The sequence below is a fragment of the Lolium perenne genome, chromosome 4, assembly GCF_019359855.2.
Source record: "Lolium perenne isolate Kyuss_39 chromosome 4, Kyuss_2.0, whole genome shotgun sequence".
In the NCBI taxonomy this organism is placed as follows: Eukaryota; Viridiplantae; Streptophyta; class Magnoliopsida; order Poales; family Poaceae; genus Lolium; species Lolium perenne.
Window position 1 is genome coordinate 149,602,453 of NC_067247.2, and position 21,716 is coordinate 149,624,168.

Here is a 21,716-nt window from a genome sequence, read left to right on the forward strand (position 1 = left end):
GCCGACGACGCCGCGCGCTACCGCCGTCTGCGACGCCTCCATCCGGCGTCGTTGCCCCGTCGTCGACCTCGAGTCCTCGGACGACGAATGGTACAAGCCATCCCCGGGGTGGGGAGACGCCGGCCAGGGCGGCGGCCGCCAGGCAGCGCCGCCGAAGGTGCCGAAGGTCGAGGACGACGGCTCCGACGACGGCGGCGACGACGGCGGCGACGACTACACGGTGTTCTACCGCCGTTTGGGCATGTAGAGCGCCGTGTTTTAAAATTAGCATTTGAATTCGCCTAGCCGAATTCGAAATATAGTCGAATTCGGCCTCTATGTATTAACTCCGCCCGTGTTAGTCTAAATATCATTAAATTTAGTCTATATTTGCTCGAATTTATCCGAAGTTTATCAAGTTTCCGTTTTTCAAATTCGCATCGTCGTCTTCGTCTGGGCACGCGGCTGGGAAACTACTCCTCCCCACGCTAAATCTTCCTCCAATCCGGACGAAAATTTCGCTGGATTTGGGCGTGGGGAGCGCCAACGAGTGGGATGCTCTAATCAAACGGACGGAGAACGAAAGTGATTCACCGCTAGTGCCGCGCGCGCCCGCGCCGCTGCAGGGGGATTCAGGCCCAACGAGGAAGCCGCTCCGCTTGGGCCCCGAATCGGAAACAAAACTACAGTAGTATTCTGGCCCATTCGTTCACCGCTGGTTATTCTGATCCAAACAAAACCGAGACATTCCGCTCAAAAAAAAAAAAAAACTGAGACAACTTTCGTAGGAGAGAGGAGGTGCATTATATTTTGTAAGCCATGTGCTCCAGTGCCTTCTGAAAGGTTTTTTGCACGACTTTTAAAGCAAATAGCAAAGGCTGTGATTACAAGAACTAATCCACCTGCTTTTATTGGGAATGGGCCATCCGGCCACTGCACGTCCATTGCGGTTACTACTCATCTTTAATATCCACGTGAGAGCAAGGCATGAATCGCACTGTGTGCAACTGGCTCGCCAATTATGCGAGGATAGAGGCTAGAACTGCTGTTTGGCATGGTTCTAACACCTGAGGGCATGTCCCAGGAGCTGAATCATGACCTTGTAATCCCTATGGCTTAATGAATCCGCTTTTACCCGCAAAAAAAAAAAAACTACACGTCTACACAATACCCACGATTCATCATCCATGCACTCTGCCAAACAAAGCTTCACGGTCGTTGCCGGCGACCGAACGCGGTGGTTATGAAGTTAGTTACACATCTAGCCTATCTAGTGCGGCCAGCGTGACCACCGCCTCAGACCAACATCGTACATGGCTTCTCTCTCACGAGAGTAAATGACCAGGAACTACCACATTATAGGCGGCTAGGTTTGAAAACTACCAATATTGGCAAGACGACACATAATTACCACTTCAGGGGTATGGTCGTGACAAAAAGCACCAATTCTGCTAATTAGCCGTGTTAAATCGTTTTCAGACCATTCAGGCCCACCTGTCAGGTCTACGTGGCAAAGATTAACAAAAGAGAGGCTGTTAGAAATTTGTACCGATTTTTCATATAACCTGAGGGCCTATGTGAAAAATAACCGAAGAGATAGGGTTTCCTGATCTCGATTCTGTGGCTATCTCCTCTCCTCCCTCCCCAATCTCGCGCCTGCCCAGGTCGTCGGCCGCCGGGACAAGCTCGCGGCGCGCGCTGCTCTGGTACGGCCGGAGCAAGGCGTACGAGCCGCGCACCCGGGCACCCCCGACTCCGCCGGTCGCTTCCCGGCCGACGTCCTCCTCGCCCCTCCCGTTTCGCCAGACGCCCTGGGCGATCTCGAGACGCTCCTCGGCCGTCGCCGGCCCCTCACCGTCGCAACCTCGGCGCCCTCCGGCGCGTCGTCCCCGCCGCTCTCCTCCTCGCGCTCGTCCTCGCTGTCCCCCATCACCGTGGACCGCGCCAAGGAGTACCCGGTGGACCCACGTTGCTGGACATCAAGAGCAGCGTCTACGCCTCGAACGAGTTCCGCACCCCACGCTGCACGACTGGACCGAGTGCCCCTTCGTGCACCCCGGGGAGAACGCGCTGCTAGCGCGGTGGTAGCGAAAGGCAGTGGCCTAGCTACCCGTCCTGGGTTCGATCCCTGCTGGGACGAATTTTGGGATGTCTCACCTGGAACAGTGTTCCACAATAAAATCCCCTCCACACATGTGCCACAACTACTAGCTCCTAGGGACACCCAAATTATGTGTGCTGTGTGTATAGTTCTAGGGTCTAACTTGTGCACTAGTGGTGTGCGTGTGTGTGGTGTGAGTGTGGTGTTGAGTTAGTGCATAAGTTTAGATACTACAGCTGTAACACAGATCGAGGGGTCTCAAAAAAAAAAAAAAAAAGCTCCGCGACAGGCTCTGCAAGGAGGGGTTTTTTTCTAAAATAAAACTGGTGATTTGCTTTTCACTTTCCACATGGATCTGACAGGTGGGGTCGAACGGTTAGAAAACGACTTAACAATGGTAATTGGCAGAATCAGTGCTCCGCGTCTCGACCAAGCCTCAAAAGTGGTAGTTATGTGTCGCATTGCACAATGTTACTAGTTTTAAGACATAATCGTTTGTAATATGGTAGTTTCTCGTCATTTACTCCTCTCACGACGTATTCCCGTGTGCACGAAGAGTTGAATACCGACGAATGATCAGCCATCTCCTCTATGTCCGGCCGCCTGCCTTGACTTAATACGGCAGCCATTAGAACGAGTACGTGGGTTGTGGGCAGTTGCGCACGCTGCGGTTTCAGCCCCGCTGTGGAGTGGATATTAACGAATGGAAACTAATGCGTAGTGACTAAACTGGCCCTTTCCTTAATGAACGCAGGTGGATTATCTCTTCTAATCACAGCCTTTCGTTTGTTTTAGAAGTCGTGCAAAAAAATGCTGGAAAGCACAGAAGCATTCCTCATTTTGTAAAGAGGGAAATCGAGTTCTTACTTGCTTGCATTTTTAAAGCCACCATTTTTTGACTTGTGTGTACCCCAAAACACAACATATTTTCAGATTTTTTTTACATGTTCTATAGTACACCATTTCAGAATATTGTGGAACTTCTAAAATCTGATTTTAATATTTTGAAAATGCCAAGCTCTAATGAGAGAGCTCAGGCTCCATATGTCCGCTCTCAGCTAGCAATCTAGCATAAATGATGAAATACAATGAAGGGTCCTACTTTTCCTTCCAAAGCGTGCTCAAAACGAGCCTACAGCTTTCAACATACAACATCAAAATGCCTGCAAAACACACCAAAAGAACAGCAACCAGATAGCACGTGCACCACATTCTGTATCTTCAAACCTACTCCAAATTACAGTTACACGAAAAAAAACCGCACCTATACAAAAAAAAATATAGCCGGTCCGAAATCTGTTTACATCCTATTATAGAGGCTACAAAAACCACCTCTGAATAATTGAATGAAGCAGCTGTCTGTAGGCGATGTAGATTTCTAAAATCCAATGAATGTGAATGTATATTGGGGGGCAGATTTACATGGAAGCGATGACTGCAATAGCCAGGTGAAATTAGGCATGCTACATGCTGTCGTTCGACGGTCTGTTTGACCATACGATCTCTATCTCCAATGTTCTCGAGCCGTCCTTGCCGCCATCGTGGCTGAGGCTGAAGAACCCGCTGTATACTCCCTCGGTCACGACTTTGTCGATCTGGATGGTCACTCTTCCAAGGTTTGACTGAAGGGAAGTTGTTACGTTTTAGACAGATGACTAGAGGCAAAAAAAAATAAGTACAATAAAAGGAAAAAGAAGAAAAAGATGCTGTTACACCATACCTTTCCAAATGTATTTTTGCTTTTGCACAAAATATACAGTTTCTGCCCTTTTGGGGGGATGTCAAATAACCAGGTGAATCCCTCATTCCAGACTGGGCAGATGCTATGGCTAACCACCTGGCAACAATGCAAATATCAGCAATCAAAGACTTGACAAATATATCAAGTAGGAAGTTATTATGCGTATCCAGCAAATGCTATACTACGGAGAATCTTGTATGGAAAGCTGACAAGTGCATAACAGTGATATGCGCTTTAATTTATCCGGCTCCGAAACATGTTCGCAATGCTCATTTAACTGGAATTACTGGGTGCAGAGAAAACGTGCAACAGAGCTGTATTATAAAGGGAAAGACCCGTCTTGGAGAACATACCTTGGTTTGCCTTGGAGGGCCATTGCCTATTTGCAGGCAACAAAACGGATTTGTACTACCCATTGTCTGTTTTAAGTTATTCCCACGTAAGATGGTCACCGTCAAGCAACCAGGCAAGCAATGCAGTAAGCTTTCAGCTCTGTCATGAAAACTGGGAGGACAGGTCTTCATAAGCATCTGTAGTATAGGTATAGCCTCAGCCAAAATCAGCGACTGGGCTTTAGCAATATCTTCATTCATTTGGGGCCAAGACTCTTTGAGCAAGCAAAGGGTGTCTAGCACACTCTCTTGGGCAGCCTCGTTTCCATCCTTCAGGGCACACACCAGATGGGGTATGCACAATGTTGCTGCCTCGGAAAACCGAACCTTTCTGAAGTTGCTGAACATCACATGTATGGTCCTCAGAATAACTTCATTGATACTTGATGTAGAGAGCAGCTCACTTTCTAAGAAAGTTGCAAGAAATTGCAGTTCAGATTAAAAAGTACAAACATAACAGTGAAGGGCTATTCAGTACTTGGAACTTGATTATTTATTTATTACTTAACACATCTGATCAATCAGTTGGAACAGTCAGATGCTGATGGTGATTGATAGCTTTGCAATTATGGGATAAAATTCAATTTAAATGAGATATAGGTCATCATAGCCAAAATGAGAACAGGGAAAACAGAAGGGTAATATTAAAGTAAATCTGATTCCAGTAGAAAGATTAAAGACTAACCAGTAAGAGTGCGGATGAGCTCATTAGACACGTATTCTTGAAGTGTATGATTCGAAAAAAGATACTGGATTAGAAGAGCAGCCTGTCCTGCAATATCTACATTTGGAGACAGAAGCAACTCTTGTACAACCAAAATGCCTCCAGCCTCCGCAACAGCGCGCCTGTTTGTCCTGCTGTGCATCACCAAGCTTTGGAGTGCACAAATAGCAACCATTGTCATATCTTCTGTAGGCTGGTCCTCAAGTATGCTTACAAGAGCACGGCAGGCAGATACAGAGTCACTTGCTCTTGCAAGTGCTTCATGCTGGAAAATGTCACCTAGTGCAAGAGTCACCAAAAACTTAGCTGCTTGATTCTTTGATTGAGGATCTAACAGATACTGTGAGAGAGGAGCAATCGAGTGTTTGGCAACTTTCGTTCCTCGGACCCTTGCATTGTTTATCAGTGCTTCAAGCAACCTTGCTGCAGATTCCTCGCAACGATGACTCTTAAGGAGCTCCATCAGTGCACGTACAGCCCCAGCCTCAGCCATGGCTACAGCACACCGTGAATTACTTTTCTCTTGCACTAGAAGAGCCCCGAGAGCTATTGTGACTGTACTCTCCATGGTGGAGTTCAGCAGCCTTACAAGTACAGCCATTGAGACATTAACATAGTTGTCAGAGCTATAACGCAAAACATTACATAATACAAGTGCTGCAGACTCCCATAATGCTTGACTTGGCTGAGGGTCATCCTGGACAATTACCTTAGAAAGTTCAAATATTCCACCTGCATCTGCTACAGCCTTTGGCCAACTCTGAGATATGTTTTCAAGTGCTTTAACTGCAGTTTGTTGTAAGCTCAAGATTCCAATACCAGCAAGCTGCACCAGAGGGACAACTGCATGTTTTGTAGTGATATCTTGTTGAAAATGTTCCTGTTCCAGAAGATGTGACAGCACCTCTGTGCCCAGTTGTTGGATTGCTTGAGAGGGAGATTCAAGAAATGATATTAATGGCTCGATAATTTGACTTGGGGTTGACTTCAATGCTGCTAGGCTCTGAGGTTTCTCCAGAATATTTACAAGTGCTTGCAATGCGCTGTGCTGGTCCCACATGGTAACATCAGGGCGACGTAAAAGCAAGAAAAGTGGTTCCACCATTTTTGCAGCAGCAGAACTTTTAGCAATGCCACTGTTGTTTGTTAAAATGCGAAGTAACTCGGCAATGGATGAACTAACAGAAACAGGAACATCCAGAATCATATCAAGTGCATGCTCAATGACACCAGCTTTAACCATGTCAAGTTTGCAGTTTGGACGGTCCTTACCCAACTTTATGAGAGCAGCAATAGACGCCTCTGACAATTGGTAGTTTGTTCCAGGAACAAAACTAACAAGAAGATCAACAACATCACTAGTTGCAGCAATCTCTGAATTGTGTTCTTCATCCAGTAGTCTGCTGAGAGCGCAGACAGCTGGTTCAACAACCAAACTAGAGCCTGATGACATTAATGATATCAGGGGCTGAAGACATTCTGTGGCAATCGGTGATGCCCGTATGTTTGAGTTCTCAAATAAAACATAGCAGAGCTGAGCAGCATCTTTCTTAAGCTCTAAGGACGAACTGAAGGATAAAATTTTATAGAGGCTTTCAATTGTATTGCCTTCTACATCAAACATAGCTGAAGCCTTTGAGATAATCCCGGCAGAAAGTTTGATTAGAGCACCAAGTGCGGCTTGCTGTTCTATTTCTGTTCCTGACTCAAGCATGTCAAGTAACGGCTGAATAGCTTGCCTAGCCACCTCTGTATCTCTTATACTCTCTGATTCAAATAGGTTCTGCAATGTCCTTGCTGCACTAAGCCTGGAATTTCTTGAGCCCAAACGTAAGACAGCTACAAGTTGATTCAAAGTGCTAAGAGTGGATTCATGGTAAAGCAGATCAGGGTTTCTGTATAAGATCCCTAGTAGATTGATAATGGTAGTTTCAGTTGAGTCTTGCGGGCTTAAAGATAGATACATAGTTAAAGCATCTACAACTCCAGCCTCTGCCATAGCAACTTTATTTGTTTCGCTACCTTCTGCTAGTTGAGTCAGCAAGTGCAAAGCAACCAGAGGTGCACCTGGTTTGTCTGCCATTGGTTTGAGTATATCCACTAGCAAGGGTATGGACCTTCGAGCAGTAGCACCTGTACGAACATCTTCAAGCTCAAAAAGACTTCCCAATATTATCTGACTCGGATTCGCTGCTAACTTGAATTCTTCAGCCATTGTAACAAGATTTGGCATATCAGATTCTATCTGTCCAATCATAGCTACAGCACCCGCAACTGCACCAGAGTTTGCAATAGCAAGCTGTATACTTCTGCTTCCGGTGCCAACCAGGCTAGCCAGTGACTGAGCAGCAAAGTACTTGTCAATTATCTTATCAGATCTTAGCAATGAAGCTAAAGAAGGTACAACACGTGTTATTGCTGAAGATTGAACAACCACTGAATCCTGAAATAAAGTAGCCAAGAGAAGGGCGCAAGCCCACACGCTCTCTGAATCATCATCTTGTTCCTGTAACACAGAGCAATTCAAATATTTGACTTTGTCAAGGGAAAGACCCAGGTAAAAATAGTTCCAAACTGAAAAGAGAGAAAAGGTAGCCATTCTTTTACAGGATAGAGTAAAATATTTTCACACTTAAGAGTAAAAATATCACACCATCAGTGCATCTATTACTCTTCACCCTTCTACACTAGTCAGTAGTGACCAAATTGAGACTAAGCTACGGAAAACCCAACGTGTAGCCCAAGCTACAGATACCCTGTTTCTTTTCAAAATTAAAAACAGCACTTTGTAGATTAAAAAAATCAAGATGTAGATAATGTTGTGCTTTACGAACGTGGAGAATCTCAACTCGAAATACCTTACAATCAGGGCTACACAAAAATGAAAAAATCTGACAGATTTGAGATGTTTCAAATTTTGCATTATTCACTACTTTAGATGCCAGATTTTATCATTTTTGTGTAGCCCCAAATATAAGGTATCTCTAGTTGAGATTTTGCATGGTCCTAAAGTACAACATTATTTACATCAAGATATTTTTTTCAGATTCTTTTGAATCTTCAAAATGCTTTCTCTGAAATTTTGAAAAAACGGGCTATGAGTTGCCTGAGTTACATTTGTCCACACTCATCAAGCTACCCACATTACTGTCAAGAGCACCTTGAGGTACCAAGTAGTGTAGTATAACATGGATTGGGAAACCTTGGACCCAAAAAGAACCAACTAACTAGTAAAGGTAACAGTTTGAAGTAATGGATACAGAATCAAATACATACATGGCCCATAAAGTAGCATTTTTAAAAAATTATCTTGATGTATAGCGGGCTCAAACAGCACGGTAGTTCAAAGTAAAAGCTTAAATTTATCAGCAAGTGATTGCAGTTAAAGAGTTAGAAAATTAGTGTAATTCAACACAATGGAAAATAGAAAGTTAAAAGCTGAAACATGCACCTGCCGGTTAGCAATGTGGCTAGCAAGTTTTTCAGAAACAATGTCAACACCACCAAGGTCCATAACAGTAAGTTTGCTCCTAGGATGAAAAGAACAAATAAGTGAGAGCAAATGTGCCACAGTTTCTTCCAAAACCTTTCCTGAGTCAGGCACGTCATCCTGCTCACAGTTGAACAAACTCTTATCCGCATAAGGTTTCCAAACTTCAATGTCTAGAGATGTTGAAGTGGAATACTGCTTCAACATATCAATGACTGCAGATATTAGACTCCTCAGATGTCCTGATGCTTCAATAACTTCAACTGAATGTTCTCTATTGTCCTTCAGAGCAGATATAAGGATGATTGCACTGCCGATTCTTATTTCCATGTTAGTTGATTCCATAACTCGACAAGCAAGAGAACCAATGCATCCTTGACTTCTGTTTATGTGCTCCCCAAGCAGCGAAGATTTCTTCTGACATAGCCTTGTGATAATTTGAATTGACTTATCTTGAATTGGGGGAAGCCCAACACTGATACAGCGGACTAAAGGTTCTAAACTTTCTGGACATTCCAGAAAAGCAGTCCACAAAGGGGGCTTGAAATGACCACTCTCCATCGTCATCGCCATTAAAGCAAGTACATCCAGGGGATCCAAACTAGTAACATTTTCCAAACCGATGCCTGATAGACACACGAGCAGTGCATGAATTACAAAACAGCACAATGAGTAATCTGGAAAAACTTCAGTGAGTAGGAACTGGTTGAGCAAGTGATGAAGTGACCGTGAAGCACTAATTTTGCCTTCTAAGCTCCCCTCCTTTAGCACTCTAATCAAAGCTTGGACAATATTGTCATCTAGCGCTCCTTTAGCAATCAGAGAATCTGATAGGATATTTGCCAATGCTGCAATGGCTGCTTCAGCAGCATCAATGGATGATGTCTTTGCCATCTCTATGAGAGGTTGCACATCACCTTCAGCTATACATGACATCTTATTCTTCGAGATGGTATTAGCCGAGCATGAGAGTGCTCCTAAAGCTCGAGCAGATTGTGTTGCAATAACTTGATTTCCACTTGTCAAAAGCTTAATGCACGGCTGAACAATTTCATCAGTTGCTAAGCTGTCGCAAATATCCTGACGCATACTGAAAATATCAGCCAGCACAGTTGCAGCATATTCCTGAGATTCTTCGTTTGACGAGTCAAGAATAAGAACAAGAGATCTAAGGCCTTTATTAGCTGGAGCTCCATTCTGAACTAGTTCTCTCTGAGGAGCCAGCAGAAGGACATGCCCAAGAACTGTAATGACATGTGCCTTTGAGCTTATTGAGTCATTGAGCAGCAGTGCCAACAACTGATTAATTGTTGCAGAATCGGCAGATCGTATAAGCTTCTTCAATGCTTTGACTGATGCCTCTTGTCCACGAGGACTATCACTCTTTAGAAGCCAAATTAGCGCCAGAACAGCCCCTGCACTCTCAACACATGCCCTGATATCATCACTGTGACAGCACAGGTTGCATATGATATGGGCTGCCTCCTCCTTTGCCATTTGAGATCCTGTTTCCAGCAGTTGAACAAGTGGAGGGATACCTCCAGCAGCTGTTATTGCCCACTTACTGTCATCTACTTCATCACTCAGGATAGCCAATAAAGAAACTGCATACTCCTGGTGCTGCTCACTAGAAAGACCAAGTAATGATATTAGCAACTGAACTCCTTCTCTCTTTCCAAGAGCCTCCCACAGTCCAAGACCATCACAGCACAAGCTAGTTAAAGCATGAACAAGATATTCTTGAGCATCATCAGAAGCCATAGTTACCAGCCCAACAAGAACCTTCTTTCCATTTGAGTGATCAAGTCTGCCAGAGAAACATGCATTTCCGTATAGACTAGCTAAAGCTTCAAGAATACGATCAAGCACAAGCTTAATGTCATTGGATTTTAGGAGCGCAACCAAAATGCTTTCTATCTCAACTGGATCAAAGGATTTGCCATCAGAACCATTATACACCATCAATGTATATGCAAGTGCTCCAAGACTGTCAGCAAGGGGGACTGACTGGGGTGATTTGCAGATCTCTCCCAGATAAAGCAACAAAGATGTTGTTCCACCACAAATATTTGATAAAGCACAAACAGCGTGGCTTTGTAGAGAATGGCAGGTATCCCCCCGCATGCCCTCTTTTGAAGGCGCTACAACAGCTCCAATCAAAACAGGGAGGCCACCTGCATCCACCACAGCTTTCTTTGCAGTAGTAGACTTGGAAGATAGGGCCTCCAAAGCATCAGCAGCACTTTCACGAACAGCAATGTCATCGTCTCGCTTCAAAAGCTGAAGAAGAGCCTTAATAGCCCCAGCTGCTATGATTTTAGGAATGCTATCACCGAAAGCAGAGATCAGCCGTGCCAAGAGGGAGGCAGCATTTGACTGTGAAGCAGTATTCTTGGATGAAAGAAGGCTGGTAATAATTTCTACTCCACCAGCTTCAAGTGTGGCCTTCCAATAACCATCTTTGTCCCCACAGAGATTCCTTAAAGCCCCCGTCACAAAGCCCTCGACTACTCTATCTTGACGTGATCTAGGGTTGAGCAAATCCCAAAGAGTCGGCACAACACCTTCCGTCACAAATATTTTCATGCCTATGTGATCATCTGAAAGACCACCTGAAGACACTTCAAAAATAGCCTCCGCAGCAGCCTTTTTTGCTTCAGAAGATTCAGACTTCAAGAGAGAGAGTAAGGGTGGTATACAACCTCCTAGGAGAACTTTGACACGCAGATCCTCTTCCTTGCAGAGTGCACTAAGTAGGGCTGCAGCATTTACTTTGGCCGAAGATGTCCCACTTCTAAGGATAGATACAAATAATGGCACAGCCTGAGAATGGCTACCTATTAAAATCCTTGCCTCTTTTTTTGCTTTGGCGAGTTCAAGCAATCGTTTGGTTGACACTTCCTTCTCTGCTACTGACGTCATGCTACCATGTAACTGCTCCAGCAATCGAGCAACTGTGGACATTGCACTTTCAGGATCATCGACTTCTGCAAGATTGCATGCTTCCCTATATAGTAATAAGCAAACAATAGTTAAAAAGTTTGAACAATAAAGAGACAAACAAATGCTTGAAAAGTTGAAATAAACACGAAGTGTTGCGAAATGATGATGTAACAACTAACAAGTCAAAGAAGCTGCGCTAGTTTTGCAAAGCGCTCAATCCCAGTGCACAACAATATTCACTTTCTGATTAGTCCCAAGTCCCAACTCATAAGCATAACAAAAGAAGAGTGAACAAAACGAGATCGTTTATACCTTGATCTAGAAGATGATGTGGACGGTGCAGGTGAAGTCGGTTCTCGGGAGCCTCGAGGCTCTGCTGAGTTGGAAATCGACATGATTGAACAGTTGCCAAGTTTTACGGCCTTAATTGTTTTATATGTCCACCTACAAGACAAACTGAAAGTATTTAGCATAACAAAGTAACTTATGTGATACCCAAATGACGGAAAGGTTACCGCCTAAAGCATGTGGTTACCAAGATAATAAATTTAAGAGTGACATAGTAAAAGATGCATAGCATGATATCCACACTGCCACAGTCAGCAGATCCAGTTCGAACAGCTAGCGTATGTAAGGAAATGTTGTAACCATCAAACTAGAGTAGCTGATAAAAAAAAAATCCATTCTGGTCACAATTCCGTGGATCCAATTCAAGGAAATGAAAAAAACCGAAGAACCAGCACAAGCAACACCCCTTCCTCACGGCAACCAGCTGGCGGTGCAAGAATCGTCATGGCAGAGATACGTACAAACAAATGGTACTTTCCACCAATTCCACCAGTTTAAACTATCAAAGATGAGAAATCAAAATTGTCGCCTTTGATCTATCACCCAATCCCCCGATTATGTGGCTTCACTAGTAAAAACATCCCTTAGACACCTCAGCCGCAGGGCGCCCACGTTAAATATATACGGCAGTGAGCTCCAAACAACCCTAGCATTGCCCCGGCTTCAAGAGAAAGTGAAATCCCCGATTCACGAAATAAAAGGAACACGGTGATGCTACCGTTAGGAGCCAGCAGCCCTCCACCCGCAAGAAACAACAGCCTCCACCAGCAGCAGGGCGTTGCACAAATCAGGTGCGAGTAAATGGGGCTAGGCTAGGAACTATGGTACTGCTAGCATTAACCGGGGTTAAGACAACCAGAAGTGCACAAGTGTACCACTGCACAGGGTGGGTTCAACTACTCTGAAATCGCAAGCACCGTTTGTCTATATACTACGCAGATCACGAACCAGAGAAAAGCACACTTTTTCCACACTATAAGATCAGGCCAACCAGACATTAATTACCAAGTTTCTACAGTAAGAAGATCAGGCCAACCAGACTTTAATTATTACGAAGAACAAAGTAAGACGAAAACGGTTGGCGCAGAGAATGTCCAGAGAATTACGGGCTTTACGGCCCTCCGCAGATCGCTCCCCGCGCCGCCGCCGCCGAACCGAAGGCCCCCTGCCGGTCATATCAGCCGAAGCGCAAGAAATCCCGCCGCGCGTCCTCGTCCCTCGCGGCGCCGACGGAGCCGCCAATCACGAGATCTCGGCCGGCACAGCTCAAGAAACGCCCAGATAAAAATTGAAATCCCCCGAAACGGGCACGAATCGGTCCAATTGGGCGCCGACGGTGGCTCGGTCGCGGCAGACCACGCGACGTGAGATTGACGGGGGGGAGTGGGTGGCCTGGACTCACCGTGGGCGGGCAGCGGCGTCCGGCGACGAGGATGGGGCGGAGGAGGCCTGCTGGAGACGGCGCCTGGTCTCGCTCTCGCTCCGGTCGCCCACTGCGCGCGAGTGTGAAGTGTGAAGTGTTCTTGGCGACAGAGGGAGATGCGTGTGAAAGCTTTGGGGTGGAGAGAGGGAGGGGAAGCGGAGGGTGGGCGTTTTGGCGGATCACTCCTGCCATTGTCGCGTTATTACGGTAATGGAAGTGGACAACCACCTGGGTGGTGAAGTGGAAATTGATTGCGCCCCTCTTTTGGTAGTAACGGGCAGATCGCAGGAAAATCAATGTGTGCCTAGTGGAAGCATTTTTTGAAAGGTGGGAGTGCTCGAGTTGATCATGGGATCAAATTTCTAGTTATTAGATGTGTCCACATGAATTTTCTCTGTTTTGAGAATTTTGTGCTACTTAGCCACTCACCTGTTAACCACCGCCGTTATCGGAAAACTTTTACCACTGGGTACTAGTGCAATTAGTTAGGCGTGCGGCATCCCTTACCACGTGCACAACACTTTTGTAAATGGTAATAAAAACCGAAGAAGCTTTGTTACGCAGTGAACGCGCGACACGCGTCTCGTTGGGCCCACCTTATCTGCTCGTCTTATCTCCTCATATGTCCCCCTTTCCTGCGACAAAAAATGAACCGGGAGAGGAATATAAAGAAGGCCAGGGAACATAACCATCGAGCGTAGATGACATAGACGGATTCAACTAGTAGTGACCCCACTTGAAGCGGTGCTCAAAGTGGTAGCGACGGTGCCATCGAAGGCGAGGCCGGAATCTTAGGTTTGAGGGTGCAGGTCACCGGCTCTAGAGACGAACGGGGTGGTAGTCGGACGGCGAAGGCGGATCTTTGAGCAAGGCGTGGTGGCAATACGACGCGGCAGCGATACTAGACATGGGTGGCGGCAGTTCGGTTGGTGCTACTAGCGGGGAAATGGAAGCGGTGCTATCATTCCCCCTTCGGCCGTTCTGACAACATATGTTGGATGTCGAGAAAGTCGATCACACCCAGGGATGCGCGCTATCTAGCAGTGCCCAAATGATGCATAGATGTTTGTTTTTCCATTTTTGTACTCTAGAGGTTATCGGGTGACGTATGATCCATGTAAAACATAGCCATCACCGATGACACCATCAAGAGTAAGTGTTCCCTATATATATAGGCATCAAGATTAATTGTGATTCAGTGGAGGAATTTAAAACGGGATGCAGGTCCTACAATTCTAAAGAAAGAACTAAAAATTCTTGGATCATCTAGCATATTTTGAAATATTTTTCCATTTTTTATGATAGCACCAGAATAGATATCGTGCAGCTAGACAATTAGGGGCAGAATCATATAGTCTGTATTTTACCTTTGCGCAAAGTTGAGGTTTTGTAAACTGAGTGAAAAGGAGACCAAGATTGTAAATATCATCCATCGTGCGAGCCGTTGGTTCATTGTACACCAGCTCACGCACCGAGTTTTGTTTAGGTGATTACTGCTTAATATACCCATGAATGCATTTCCATAGTGAGGCGAGGGGTGAGCTTGAAATGCATCAAACCAACATATATATGCTCAAAAGTTGGGAACCTCACACTTTGCGATCTGAAAACCACGAAAGCAGGCAAAGTGTTTCCTTTTCTGCCAAGGAAGCGAGAAGGCAGCACAGAAACGACAAGCATTAGCTGGCACAGTGATCCTTTTCTCTTTGTTTACCGGTAGCTGGCAATAGATCCGTAAACAATATCAGCACGACGGAAGGACCAATCTGCAAAAACAGCAAACTCCCAGTCCCCGGGTAGTACTGGTCCCTCCATTCTGGCGACCAACGTCTCGCGACAGATCGCGCGCTCTCTGACACGTGGGGTCAGGAGGCGTCTGGTCCTCGCGGGGCCCACGGGTCAGTGTGCGGGCCTGGAGATCCAACGGCCGCTCTCTCGGCTGGGGCCATTTTCTTTACCGGTGGCGTGCGTCAGCAACGTGGGGTTCGCCTTTCCCTCACGTGCTCTGCTCGCAACGGCAACTGGCTGGCTCGGCGTGGACCCCGGTCGTCAGTGGCACTCGGGACAGCGTGGCTGGGCCCGACCCGGGTCCGGCAGCGTGACGGAATCACGGCGACCTTTCTCTCTGGGTATAGATCGTGGGGTGTACGGATTCGTATGTACAGTACGTGCATGCCGTATGGTCATGGTGGTCGCCGTTGTACGAGACTGATCATTGCCGAGAGTGTACGTACTCATTCCTTTTTCTTTTCTTTTGAAGGGAGAGAGTACTCACTCCATCCATCATTCGCATTGTCTTGGAAGGAAGTGGACGCCGTGGCGAGTCTTGCTCATCCCTAACGAATAGCACGTCGGTCTAGTTAATTAGCCGGGCCATAGGACAGTTAAAAAAAATGCTGCAGCTTTTTTCCCCGCAGAAAAAGGAAATCAAAACTTACAATATGCATCCCATGTCAATTCTGTTTTAGATAAATTTATATTTAGTCAGAAGTAACACCCAACACAAAGCCAAGGGAACGCCTTATTTGACCCGGCATTTTAACATTTACATAATCTTTTGGAGCAGATCTGTACGTAATCCAAAATCAAATAAAACATAATAATACTCCGTGAAATATACCCAGCCAATCGTTCAAGTGTTTGCAATTTTGAGAAATATACCATGCCAATCATTCAAGTGTTGATCATTCGGAATGCGTCGAAAATCCTGGGGACACGAGCTCATCAACGGAGGATACCACATCCCCATCTATTTGTAGTAAGATTTGGCCTCTCAAATTGTCGGCCAATGTGAGGAATCTTTCTTTGATCACTAGATCACAACAACCTATCTACAAGGATGAATGTTAAGATACCCCAATGTTTTTCAATCTTATTTGATTACAATTTTGTTTGTTTGTGAATCCAGATGTGTAAGTGGTAGTTTGACAATTGCACATGTTTCCTTGGTAGTATTAGATTGCAAAATCCATTTCTCAATTCAAAACCCCTTACTCAAACCGAGAAGGTTGTCTTGATTCTGTTGTGTTGGAATTTTGCCTAAAATAGGTCTAGCCAATTTAACTTAGTCCACAATTCCTTAAAATCCCAAAGGCCCAAGTGGCCTATATTCTTCTAGTCGAGACCATGATGCAATTTCTAGCTCTAGTATCTTGTTCAGAAGTGTTCTTATTATAATCTTTGTTAGATGTTGTGACTAGTTTCATTATCCTCCTTTTAGTCGTGGTTTATCTATTTTCTATCTTAGTTAAAACATGCGGAAAAGTGCTAATATATCCAACATGTTGTTCCACATGCAAAGTCCCCTTGTTTTTCTTAATATTGTCTTATTGTACGGACTTGAGGGCAAACTAGAAAAGGTGATTTCGGTCAATGCAAATTATGGGCACGACGTTATTTAAAATAAATATAATTGTTTATATTAATATTTTATAATTGTTTATATCTCATTTACGTTAATTCACAAACATGGATAACATGTTGTACTAGATTTAAACCATGTTGTAATAAAACTACATATATTTTAATACATTGCATCTTTACAAAGATGTCTAAACTGGATCTTTTTAAATGTGAGAAAAAAACATGTTTTATCGGTTACATTTTGCATTAATCTAGTTCATATATTTGTGTGTATCTTTACCTATCTTAATAGATATCTCCAAATCATATGCTAAAGAATATCTTGATAGAGATTTCTAGTTTATGATTAGATATATGAACATTAAGAAAATCTAGTGTATGTATATATAGTATTTAATAGTAGAATATTATCGGACGCGAATTTTTGGCACATGGGTGCTATGCATCCTATAAACCCCAAATTTCGTGGTAATTTCAAATATAAAAAATCCAAATCCTCCTGGAAACAAAAGACGATTAAGTATTGTAATCGTATAAAAATATTTGGGGACGAAATAACTTTCATGGTCTCCTGGGCAATAAACAGAAATCTATGACGAATATATCGTGAATAGTACATGGACATGGGCATGTTCGATTTTGTCTTTTTTGCCCATGATTTCATGAAATTCATTTCGAGCCCGAACATTTTTATAGGAGTACAATACTTGATCATCTTTGGTTTCTAAAAGGATTCGATTTTTTTTGCCCTTCTGAATTACTTTTTTTTTTTTTGGATGTCATGGGTGCTTGGCATCCATGAGCATGGATGTATTTTCCAATATTATCGCATAATCATTGTCACGTGGATCTAATTTTTTGGTGTGTCAGATGTGTATTGCAGGGAACCTGTGTGTATAAAACGGGCCAGCGTTCTCCGCATCGGACCTTGATCAGAATTCACAAGTCACTACCGAGTATGGGCCTGTTTGTGTCTCCGTGACACGCCCGGTGAACCTGACCATGTAATAAGCACCACAGCCAAAGAAGTAAGAGAAACGCGGCGCAAGTGTTTGTTGGCAGATCGCAAATTCACCGCTGACCGATCATGCAGAGTTCCGGCGAAAAGGTCCGGCGAGCGTCGCGCAAACCCGAACGGAGCTTCCTCGGCATCCCCGAGCCAGCGCTCATCATCACCACAGTGGTTAGTCATATGTATTTCTTCTAATTTCTGCCTGGGTTATGTGTTGTGCGTGGATGGATACTCATAATGCTAAGATTATTACGCGTGCAGATATTGTATGCCGTGACCACGTGTAGGCTCTTCTACCTCATAGCCATGGAGAATTGGAGACGATGAGGGCCAACCCGGGAGGCACCGGCCTGGGGATCCTCGTCGCTGGCGTGCTCCCGTGTTTCAGGGTTTCTAGTCTATCTCTTCTGCTACCGTAAAATCGACCAGAGACCACAGTAACCCGTCGTCGTCGTGTACTGTACTATATATAGCTCGCCTGCCCGTCGTCTTTTCCACTGATTTTGGATGGCTCGTTCCATTATTGTAACTCAACCCACAGGGGTGGGTATTGCGAATCTGAAGACCCTGCTCCTGTGTTTTGAGAACATGTCGGGTCTGAAGATCAATTTCGACAAGAGTGAGGTTGTGGTCATGGGGGTCTCCGGGACTGCCCAACAAAGGGTGGCCAACCTTCTCAATTGTCGCCTGGGCAAGTTCCCGATTAAGTATCTGGGACTACCTATTAGCGATAAACCGCTTAGGGTAGCGGACTGGGGCTTCCTCCCGGAGGTCGTGGCTCGTAGGGTCGAACCATGGCAGGGGTTGTACCTTGGGGCGGCGGGGCGCCTGGAGCTTACCAACTCCTGCTTGTCTAGCATGCCTTTGTTCGCAATGAGCATGTACTTGCTCCATGACGGCACGCATAAGGCTATGGATAGACCGCGCTCAAGCTTCTTTTGGGAGGGCGTGGGCGACAAACGCAAGTACCACATGGTGGACTGGGCCACGGTATGTAAACCCAAGGTGCTGGGGGGCCTTGGGGTGATGAACACCAAGTCCATGAATATCGCCCTAATGGTGAAATGGATTTGGAAGCTCTATCAAGGGGCGGAAGGTCTTTGGGCAGACTTGATCAGGGTGAAGTACCTGCGGGGTAGGGATCTCTATGCGGGGGAGGTACCAACTCATGGCTCACAGTTTTGGAATGCGATACAAAAGATCAAATGGCACTTCAAGCTGGGGGCAAAACATAGGGTTCGAAACGGGAGAAGAACCTATTTCTGGACAGACTGGTGGACGGGCAACGGACCACTTAGGGCGAGATTTCCCAGACTCTTCAGCTGCTGTGAGTCGCCTTTCATCACCGTCCATGGAGCAAGGGTGCTCGATGGGGTGCCAGGGGAATGGCGCCTTCGATTCAGGCGACAATTTGGTCTTGCCGAAACAGTGGAGTGGGACAACTTGTGCAGGGAGGTACAGGGACTTCCTACTAGCACGGAAGACGACGAGGTCTCATGGGCCTTGGAGCCTTCCGGATTGTACTCCAATTCCTCTGTTTATGCTAGGCTGGCGCAAGGGGCGACGACCGCATCGTTCAAGGATGTGTGGAGAACTAGAGTACCACCAAAGATTAAGGTGTTCCTCTGGCAATTGATCCGTGGGCGGCTGCCCTCGGGAGAGCAGCTGCTTAAGCGGCATGGTCCTTCCAATGGAACGTGTGCGCTTTGCGGAGCCTGGGAGGACTACAACCACATCTTCTTCACCTGCCCATCCGCAAGACTTATGTGGGCTGGGGTGAGGGAGCTCCTTTCGTGTGACTGGAACCCGGCAGGGGCAGGGGACTTCATCGCACTCTCTCAGGGATTGCCTAAACCCCTCCGTAGGCTAGCTTAGTTCACGTTTGCGGCTCAATGCTGGACGCTTTGGAACATACGTAATAAGCTAGCCATTGAGGGAAGGCTGATCGGCAACCCGGCTGACATCTTCTACCATTTATCTTTACATATGCAGTGTTGGAGGGTTCTGGTCAGACCGAGGGACAGGGACTTGCTGGACTTGGCGGTGGGCGGCGTCAGGAGGCTCTACGCTCGGACGCGGTCTGAGTCGACATGAGGACGACATCTCGACCTTGATCATCTACGACGACCTTTGGGGCATGCGAGGGGTCCGGGATGTGGGTGCTCTGTCATGATTTGTATCGCTGGGAGCTGAATGTGTGGGCTTGTCTCACAACATCTTCTATCAATTGTGTGTGCGGTGTGGTGTTGTACCGAACCTTACTTGTGTGTGGCTTTATATAAAAATCTGGGCCGGAGGGCCTTCTATTTAAATTATTGTAACTCGTGTTCCTTGTACAACTTGGTGTGATTATAATGCAATTGTTCTGTTCGCTTCCGTTACACACAAGGATTTTGATTTAAATTACTAGTTACCTAATTTTTTCTAACAGCAGGATTGCTTTATCTGGCACATTAGAACATCCCTGCATCGGAAATATTAGCAGCAAAAGTCACCTCCGATGAGATTATTATTGAATTATTGGGCAACCATAGAGCTAAATATTGTGATGTTTCATCTCTCATGTGATTATTATTATCTACTCACCGTCTCTCATGTACAAACATGTCACTCCTCCTCCATATGTAGGGTTGATTCCAGTGACTTCGTCCAGCTGTGATTTTTTTCGATAGGGCGTTTTATTATTTAAAAGATTTAAGCATTACACATGACTTCTGCATAACGATTATACACACAGCCGCACTAATCCAAACGAAGCAAAAAAAGAATTAAAAAGGCGCAATACAAATTATCATCACAGAAACATGAAGACCCATAAGGTGATAGAGGACCAATCCGGAGGTCACTCTCCATCCATGTTGGATACAAAAAAATCTTTGTCATCTCTTCGAACCATGTAGACATCTCTCTCCACACTTGTAGACCTGCACTAGAGAAGAATTTTCACTCATTAATTATCTTGTCACTTTTACATAGCCAAAATGGCCAAATTGTGACAAGCGCTCCCACCGTAATCAGTAATTTAGCCAGTTGCCAAATATATTAGCAAAGCTATCAGGTGGGTATAAGTTAGAAACTATTTGAATGACCGATCATATAAATTTAGGAAATTTGTGCCAGAATAATAAATGTTTAGCAATCTCGTCATGTTGACAAACTACACACTTTAGACTTCCATGCTAATAGTGTTTTACAAGGTTGTTCTGATTTTGCATGTGTAACAATAAGAGGACATCCTAGCCTAAATCCTCTTAATCAACATCTCACCCCTTAGCATCCATCGTGGTTGGGGAAACGTAGAAGGAGGAGGAACATAATTTCCACTTTGGGCACCTTCGTGCACCACGTATATGCAGCCACACCTACTGATTGATCGGCTCCACATTAGTTGATGCACTAGGAATGAGGATCACCTAAAACCCAAAACAACGCTTAATTTAGTATACATGGACATATTGTAATGAGCACGTCACCTTCTAGAACATTCCAACAAGTAGTCACATGAGCCGGTACACGTACGTTTACCCTCTTACCCCAATGGTGTAGGAAAATTCCCATCACATACTTCCCTCACACCCACATACTTCTTATCATAGCTGTCACGCCTCGCCACTACACTTTCTTAACCAACTTCCAACACCAAGACCACCGTCCTCCAGTCCAAAGAGGTAAATAATGACAAAGATGTGGCGAAGAATCAAGATTTGTTTCGCTTTTCCTGGCCGAAACCACTTATTTCTTCCATGACCTAGCTCTTGTTTAATAGAGCCAACCCATAAGGACGACATGAGCTTAGTCCAGTGGTTAGGGTCGCAGTGGCGCACCCCAACGACCAGAGTTCAACACTAGTAGGGAAACTCTTATAGGTGGAGCTTAGTTCTATGGCGCACCACTAAAAATGCGCCACAGAAAATTATTTTGTGGCAAACCAGGCACGGTGCGCCACAGAAATAGCTTAGTTTTGTGGCGCACCGGGAAACCATGCGCCACAAAAACTTGGTGGGGCCCACGCCCTGTCACGCCCAATCATTGGTTTTACTTTTTCTATGGCGCACTGCACTTGGTGCGCCACAGAAATAACGTATTCTGTGGCGCACTAGCCTCGGTGCGCCACTGAAATAACGCGTTCTGTGGCGCACTGGCGCGGGTGCGCCACAGATATAACACCTCCTATATCATCCCGTACCCCTCCCTCGCCCG

The 21,716-nt window shown here is 45.4% G+C and overlaps 1 protein-coding gene across 2 annotated transcripts; it reads right to left on the minus strand.

Moving 5' to 3' along the window:
- Positions 1–3,253: 3,253 nt before the first annotated feature.
- On the minus strand, positions 3,254–13,251 carry LOC127294797 (protein CELLULOSE SYNTHASE INTERACTIVE 3). Of its 2 annotated transcripts, none has more exons than XM_071818838.1 (7): positions 13,121–13,251; positions 11,683–11,814; positions 8,389–11,434; positions 4,899–7,443; positions 4,175–4,620; positions 3,801–3,917; positions 3,254–3,702 (listed from the first exon to the last, which is right to left on the minus strand). In XM_071818838.1, exons 2-7 carry the CDS (start codon positions 11,763–11,765, stop codon positions 3,544–3,546), a joined length of 6,396 nt encoding a protein of 2,131 aa, XP_071674939.1. In that variant the 5' UTR covers positions 11,766–11,814; positions 13,121–13,251; the 3' UTR covers positions 3,254–3,543. The 2 variants fall into 2 exon arrangements, with proteins under 2 accessions (XP_071674939.1, XP_051180653.1); XM_051324693.2 differs by lacking the exon at positions 13,121–13,251 and adding an exon at positions 12,825–12,909.
- Positions 13,252–21,716: the final 8,465 nt, after the last annotated feature.